Source organism: Pygoscelis adeliae, unplaced genomic scaffold (assembly GCF_000699105.1).
Source record: "Pygoscelis adeliae isolate BGI_AS28 unplaced genomic scaffold, ASM69910v1 Scaffold96, whole genome shotgun sequence".
Lineage (NCBI taxonomy): Eukaryota > Metazoa > Chordata > Aves > Sphenisciformes > Spheniscidae > Pygoscelis > Pygoscelis adeliae.
Genome location: NW_008824935.1, coordinates 1,292,332 through 1,300,458, shown reverse-complemented (window position 1 = coordinate 1,300,458; position 8,127 = coordinate 1,292,332). Strand labels below are relative to the sequence as shown.

The window sequence follows — 8,127 nt, the reverse complement described above, 5'->3', positions numbered from 1 at the left end:
TTGCTCTGCTTCCATTGCTGTACCACCCCCACAGGGCATTTGCCACCTTCCATGAGTCAGTGTAGAGAGTGAGCACTGGCCACTTTTCTCGGTCAGCAATGTCTAAAGCCAGCTGGATGGCCTTCACTTCCGCAAATTGGCTCGATTCACCTTTTCCTTAAGCAGTTTCTGCGACTTGTCGTATAGGGCTCCACACAGCAGCCTTCCACCTCCAGTTGCTACCACAACGTCCTTGAAAGGACTATTTAGTTCCATTAACCTTTTTCTCTTAAAAAAAAATCCCTGGACTCTTAACAGCTAACAAAAGGCTGCCAGTGACTTCAACTCCTTTCTAATTTTATATTCACATACCAGAATTGAAAATGAAATTACAAAGAAGTCTGACTACCCTATCCACAATTACTTGTTCAGCATTAATGATAAGAAATTGGCTAGGTTTGGAAGACTTTATTTTCAGGATCTAATCCAGAAATCTGCTATAATGTGTCAAAATTAATAGTATGGAAACTGGCACCTGTGTTTTCAGATTTATCTACTCTTCAGCCATGCCTACCTAAAATAATAATTAAAGACACTTTTTTTTTCCCCTGTACTGAAGATACTGTTAGGCTGGAGCTTTAGGCAGTTAAAAAATCTGTAGACCCTTTAAAACCTTCAGTCCATTTAACTTTTTTGACTTGTGCTCTTTCAGTCACCTTGTATCTTCTGTGGAGTTTCGTGATGGGAAGGGACACAGCAGCTCCTCCTGTCATTGTTTCGTTCCCCTTGGTTAAATTAGAAACACGCGTCTTCTGGGCCTTGTTCTTTCTAAGCAGTAATCCTTTCCGTCCCTGCCTGTGCTTCTAAAGGTTGCAGGTGTCGTCTTCCCCTCTGCCTGGCAGGTCAAGCCTGTGATGATGCTTGCCTTTTACATGTTACTCAGGGCAGACAGCCTTTGACCTCTCTCCAATCAGATGTGTTGAAATATTCTGCAATATTGACTGTTAGTGAAATTTAGCTCAGTGGTTTTCTGTGAGCTGATTTTTATTTCCACCTGGACAGTCAACCTCCAAGTACAGCATCATGAAGGAGTGATAGAAACTGTGGGATAAGCTTATAAGTGCAGTGAGATTCCTGGTGCAGGCTGGCTATAAACTCTGTATCCAAAGAGAAACAAAAATCAACAAGATGAACTTCTGAAAATTATGTTTTAATGCATCTGGGCATGGTATGTAGGGTGGGCATTAGGTCTTTGGTACCAGCTGTTTGACTTCACAGATCTGCTGTTGTTACACTAACCTACTTGCTAATGTAGACAAAGCATTACTTTAATGAGGTTTGGATCTCTGCGCTGACATCACTAGCCTGCTATTAGTATATATATGTGTAGGAGTATGAATATTGTTTTGATACCCATTTTATATTTCTTTGTAGACATACCCTTAGATATGAGAGTCCTAACCATCTCTAGCTCTATCCTGTTCAGAGTCACATACAGTTTATCATCTGGAGTAAGCATATGATATATTTGTTTCTATTAATATCCAAATTGGAAGGGAAATGAACTAATTTTTGGGTTTTGGACAAAAAAAGGAACGCTGTTCCAGATGCCTGGAGCTCCCACCCTTGCTACTGCTGTGACTTTCTTGTTTGGAGACAGATTTCCTCAAAGCTTGTTTATGAGAACACCACTTTATTTGGGTATCTGTGTTAAAAAAGAAACATCTTGTACTCTTCCCACTCTCATTATTGAAGTTCTGCATGAACAGGTCATCTTAAATACTGCACAGGGCATCATTTGAAATCTTCAGCATGTGATTTTTGGCTGTCAGGTCTGTTAGGCAAATCACAGTCTGATTGTCTTCAAGACTGAGCTTTCTGCTACAGTCTGAACAACACTGAAATATCTTGTTTTTGGAAAACTGAATTTCCTGTTGTGTCCGTCTGGCACATATGGCTGAGCATTCACTAGCATCACCAGAACGGTGGAGCCAGCCAAGAACAAACGTTTGGCATGTTTTATGCTAGAAAAGCCTCATTTCCAAATCAAAACATGCATATGCGCATACTCAAAATGAAGTGATAAATGCTTAAAAGCTGGACCAGAATAAAAAAACATGTCAGTATTGCTGTTGTCACTTCTTCAGTGAAGGTTGTGTCAGCCATGTTTTTCCCAAGGCACAGTTTGTACGTTGGAAATTTTCTTTCCAGTGAAATGACTGAATAATAAGTGAGTCTTCCATTTTTCAAAGGACCTGGAGTGCAGTAGGCCCATTATGTTCCTCATCTTAATTGAAATCTGTCATGGCTGCTTTCATCCATTTTATGAGTACTTCTGAGAGACCTCTTGGTTTCTTTTTCTTCTAAGCCTTTGACTGATCTGTCACTCTCTTCTCGTGGGTTGAGCTCCTAACCCTGTGAGTATTTCTTCGTGGTGTTTTCACACAGATCTGTGAAGAACAACTTGGGCAACAACTGGGTGCCCAAGATTAAGGAGAGAGGTTCGCTTAGTCAGGGTGGACAGAAATTAAGTCTTCCTAATACAGCTTTTCCAAATAGGCCATATTAAAATTGCTTTGGCTTCTTATGGTATTAGCGCTTACTGATGTGCATCTTCTTTGCAGACAGGCTTTTAGCACTCGTGCTTTAAGGCAAGTAGTAAGAAGCAAGCATGGAGAAGTTTTGGGAGGTTCATGACTACTTCACTAGTAAGAAGGTGTCTTAAAAGTCTCTGTTTATGCAAAAAAAAAAAAAAAAATCTTTTCCAAAGAGAAATCCTGGTTGCATGTAGTCTGCCATATGTTATATGAATGCATAATATTGTAGACCATAAAAGTAAGCATAAGTAATTTAGGCTTACTACAGAGTTTATTACTGAAGGTGAGAGCAGTGTTTCTGGTAAAAGCTGTCTTTTTTAACAGGATCATAGACTAACTCTCCATAGGCAAATACAGCTGCCAAACTTCTATGCAAGAACCTCAGACCTTTCATGTTTATGTCACGATCACATACCTTATTTGAAAAAGTTTTTCCTTGAATTTTGAAGATGTTACAGAGTTGAGAATGTTTGTTGGAACATTTTTAATTAACAATTTTTTTGAAAGAGTTTCAAATGTCAAGATAAGCATACAAAGAAAGTGCCAGATAAAATAAAAATTAAATACTGAACAGAATTAGTCATGCTTGAAGCTTGTGCTGCTTGATTCTAAAAGTTTTTGTTTTAGTGCAAGTCCCATTGGACTCATCAGAATAATTTCTGTGTTTGAACTGGATTTCCTGTTTGTTCACATGTTAAGTTATATTTTAAGAAAATTTTTCCTGGCTGAAACATACAGTGATAACAATATAGAGAAAAATGAAGATATTAACCTAATTTTACTTTTCTAATTGGAGAGAAAATTTCTATCACTTGTAACTTGAAGAGAGAGAGCAGAGAGTAGCTTATTACCAATTTGCATTGTACACACAAAATCCCCAAAATTCTTGTCGGGGGCAGGGGGGGGAAATCTAATTTTAAAAACATGCATGCTTCTGTGGTCTTCATCAGAACAGTGAGAGAGCTATGGCTGTTAAAAAGATCTAACAGGTACCTTTCATAGGGAACTTTCTCTTTCATGAACTGTGACAATAAGACCTGAAGACTTATTTTTGTTATTGCATTTAATTACACATCTATAAGCAAAACAAAGACATACTAGTTGCCAGGGCAAGCTGATTAATCCAGTAATAATGAAATGTATGAACTGCGATTTGGTGGAATGGCTGGACGAAGGGTGTTGCCATTCTGCTAGGGAGACTCATTCGGAATGGACCAGGAAGCGAAGCTTAGATAACTGTGCCTAATTATTTTGCATTTGCAGTCTAATTTGATCAGTAGTTGATCTTTGTTAATTAAGTAAAATAGACAAACCAAGGTGGTGTGTTTCACTGCTGTTTCTGAGCATGGATGTTATAAGGATTTAATCTTTAGTAATTTGATTTTTCTAGGCCAAATCCTTGTTTGGTGACTAGAGCTGCCTATCTTGATGTCCTTGTGATGCTGAGTACTCACCTGGGGAAGTTTCAAAAGCAAGGTAGGTCAAAAGTACTGCTCTATAAATCGGATGGAATATCTGTGGGGAAATTTCTGAGCTCTGTTGAATCCAGAGAAACAATAATATATTACTTGTAAATACCATGTATTCATGGTATTTACTGAATGCTGGAGTCCATTAGCTGCTTTGTATAAAAGGGCCCTTTATTCTGCCTTCTGTAGAGCTAGTCTTGGGGATTGTTGATGAGAAGAATGAGGTACGGCTCCATGTCAAAGCCTAAAATGATGATCTTGCAATATTCCTAATCCTAGAACTATGTAACAACAAAAAAGATCCCCTCCAGTGTTCCAAAATGTTTTTCTGATCCAAGGTTGTAAATACAAACAAAATCCAAACCCTGGAATATTGCTACTTTAACCTTTCCTGAAAGCCGCAGAGATGTTCCCTCAGGAGACACCTGAAAGTGTTTCAGAGAAACAGTGTTTTCTCATCTTTAGAAGTTTTATAAGAAACAACTCTGAGATCTTCTTTAAATTTCTCTTTTTATATTTATTCTTTATCACTGTGAAGCTTTTGAAGAACCAGTCAGAACTATCAGTGGTTTTAATGATACAGTGTTGTTTGCAACAATACAAAACATACTGTAAACAATAAGGAAAACAAAGGTATGGAGGAAGGGATACCCTTTCAAGTGTGACTGTGTATAGGCAACTTTCGGTCAGCTGTAACTAGCTTCCTTGTGGGGCCTGTTTTGTTCATTTCTTATGAACAAATGAGGAGTAAATTACCTTGTCAGTCCAGGAAGGCAATTAAAGAATAGTTCTTTCATTTCATTAAAATTCTTAATGACTAATTTCAACACTGCATTTAAGTCATTAGAACCGTTCTTTATTTCAGAGAGTTTTGTTTTGGGGGCTGTTCTTAATTTTAAAACCAATTCCTTTTGCTTTGTTGCTTAGACCTTTGGTAGAAGTAGTTCGATTTTAATTCCATAATTGCTATTTGTGTGATTTCTTGTGAATGCACAGTTCAAATAGTGGTAGTTGTCAGGAAAATGAGTTGATGATGAACATGTCTGAAACTAACTTCTTCAGATAGGTCGATGCAGAATCTAGCCGTTATAACAGAAGCATAGACATATAGAAAATGTGTGACAGGTGGGTTCCACTATACCACAGGAAGACAGTTAGGGTTATCGGGGACTCTAGGAGATGGGTCTGATCTTTCATGTCCTCTGAAGAGTCTTTCCTCTCTCATGGGTCCCAGATGTCGAGATGTACTGTTCAGTAAAGGAAGTTTCCAGATGATGTTGCACTGTAGGTCTCGTTCTGTCGGGTACTGACCACTGTTTGTGACTGGGTAAGGGCTGCATGCTTTATAGGGAGGAATGTACCACCCTATATAAAGCAGTTTCAATATAGCATGTCTCTAGGGACACGTTTTTTTCTGGCTCTTTAATGTTTGTTTTAGGTGAGCTATATCTACCATCAGTAACTCTTAATGTTACAATATATATTTACTTATTTTCGTTATTTATACAAAATAAAGTTTCTTAAATCCTGATATGCCATTGGCCTTAGTGATTATCCTTTGCAATACATTAAAAAGTCTAGCTGTGTATCACATCTACAAGATAAACAAAAACAATCCCCAAAGCCCCCTTCAACCATATTTGGGCTCATCACCCTTCTTTTTAATTTGAGTACTCCTTTTTTTAAAGATAGATCCTCTTTGAAATATTAATTTTTACACTTTTTTTAATCATCATCCTCTACCTCTGTTCATCTCCTTTGTAGTATGAATCATCCCAGTCTTTCTGTATTCTCTTCACATGAAGTTTTTTTCCTCTGCTTCTGATTATTCTCATCACTCACCCCCCAACTCTATTTTTGTATTTTCTTTTATGAAGGAACAGCCAATATTCCAAGTGAGGGCTCCTCACTTGCTTACTTAGTGGGCATTACATTTCTTTATCAGTCTCTTCTGTATTTCAGTTACCTTTGGGGTTTTTGTCTGTTTTGGGTTTTAAACAATTGCTGCACATTTGCAAAGGCTTTTATTGACCTCTCCACACCAGGAAACTCCTGGGTTTTTTTTTAACGCCCCTGACTTGTGAATAGCCCTTTGAGCCTGGGGTACTGCACCATGCAGTGGCTGGATTACTGACTGTAGTGGATTCATTTATTTTTCAAAGCTCATGTGGACTGTTTCAAACCTGGGTGCTGTAAGGTACAATTTCTGTGGAAGGAAAGCAATTATTTTTGCAGACTCTCTCTGCTCAGGGATAGTTCATTAGTATTGTCTTGCTTAGAAGTTTCATTCCTATATAGGCTTAAAATTATATATTGCAGGCAATATCTACAGAGAGTAGAAACTTAGACTGGAAATATGGTTTTGAAAGCTTGAAGATACGTTAGGGACAATTTTATATATCACAGGCAGAAGCCTTTCTGAAATGAAGGAGTAATATGTTTATATTAAATAGAACCTGAGTGTCCCATGACACAGTGAGAGAAAGACTAAACTCAGCAGTTAAAAATTAATGTTTTGAGTCTCACATTTAAATGTTCTGTAAGGAATAGTTATTAACTGAAGCTTTATACTTTTCTGAGATTAAATATCTTACTCGTATATGTGTATTGCTGGTTATGAGCCAATTTTTCTCTGTTTTAATCTTGATTTGTAAAGTTGTTTGAATGAATAAAGGGTGAAGGACAAATCCAAATAAAACTGTTTCTTCATGTGTTTATCTAAGAGGCCCCAGGAAGTGCTGTGTATGAGTTCCAGGCCACGGGCTGAAACTGATTTTCATCAACAGAAACGGGAATGCAATGTAATGAGCCTGCAACTGGTTAAAATCAGACCACTTCTAACTGATTATGCCTGTCTAAAGGGGCTACAATTACAAAGAGATTTTCAGAGTACAACCCTGCCTAGGCCTTTCCTACATTACGATTATTTTCTGTAAGTGATTTGTTGTATTCAATTAATAAAATCTGTCTCTTAAAGTGCAGGACAGCCCTTAGGGAATTTACTTCACAAATTCAAAACAATTTAAAATGTCGGATAAGGAAGGCAGGGAGTAATGGATACCAAAAGCATCTTGTCCAGCTAAAAATTTATTGCTGGCTAAATGATAATTATTTATCGTAAAACAAACAAAAAACCACCCCATAGTTATTCTGATGTGCTGGTTTGGATGGAAGTGTTGCCTGATTCATGTCACTGGGAAAATACAGTTTTCTTTCCTTGAGTTGATAGACAAAAATCTAGAGCATTTTTTCCAGCTCCTGAAGTGCCCGAGGGTCTTCTGACGTGCAGAGACAATGCATAATGCCAAGACTATGTAAACTTACAACATATTTTTTTTCAGTTATCAACTGTGGTTGGAACTCAGAAAAAAAAACTGAAGCAAGCATTTTAAAAAAAAAAGTTAATATATAAACAAAAATACTATTTTTGCCTTTATTGAGAGCAAACAAAAGTTCTTGCCAGATCTAGGATGATTTGATGAGCTAATGTCTACTGTCAGTATTAATAATTATTAATAATATCCAGTGAATTTGTTCTTGCAGACCTCTTTGATATGTTGTCTCCACAGTAACTGTTTTTATAGACTTGGAATCACAGTTGTCCAGGGCCTTTTCAGTCTAATGGGTAGAACAATGCAGTCCTCTTCCAGAGGATTTTCTGGCACTTGTACCCTGCTAAAGCAGTTAAGTTACTCCTCTAGAAGTAAACCAGCACCTGCGTGGGTGGTGTAGGAACAGGGGGAAGTTCCCAAACTTCACACTTCAAACATTACTGGAGGAAGCAAACAACACTTGTAGGCGTCTTTGGAAGGGAAAAATGCCTCCGAGTCCAGGTGAGAATGTGTCCAGCCTTAGCTGGACATTTATAATAATTTATAATTATTTGCAAATTCACAAGTCTTGATCAGCAGGAGTTAGAAGGAGAGGTCTATCAAGCTGTCGTGCCACAGATCACGCGTGTGTCTGCAGTTGCGCACTTTTCTCTGCACGCAGAGATGGGCTTTGCAAGAGACAGAATACCAGACTACAAACAGGCTATGCTGTGATACAGTGTTTCAGTGGGTAAGATTCCTCTGTTGAAT

At 37.9% G+C, this 8,127-nt stretch overlaps 1 protein-coding gene across 1 annotated transcript in view; it reads left to right on the top strand.

The window, feature by feature from the left end:
- Positions 1-8,127, top strand: part of THADA (thyroid adenoma associated) — a 168,840-nt gene that overhangs the window by 115,659 nt on the left and 45,054 nt on the right. Inside the window, exon 30 of the mRNA XM_009325321.1 lies at positions 3,967-4,052. Coding sequence (XP_009323596.1) covers positions 3,967-4,052 — 86 coding nt within the window. The remainder of the gene's footprint in view (positions 1-3,966; positions 4,053-8,127) is intronic.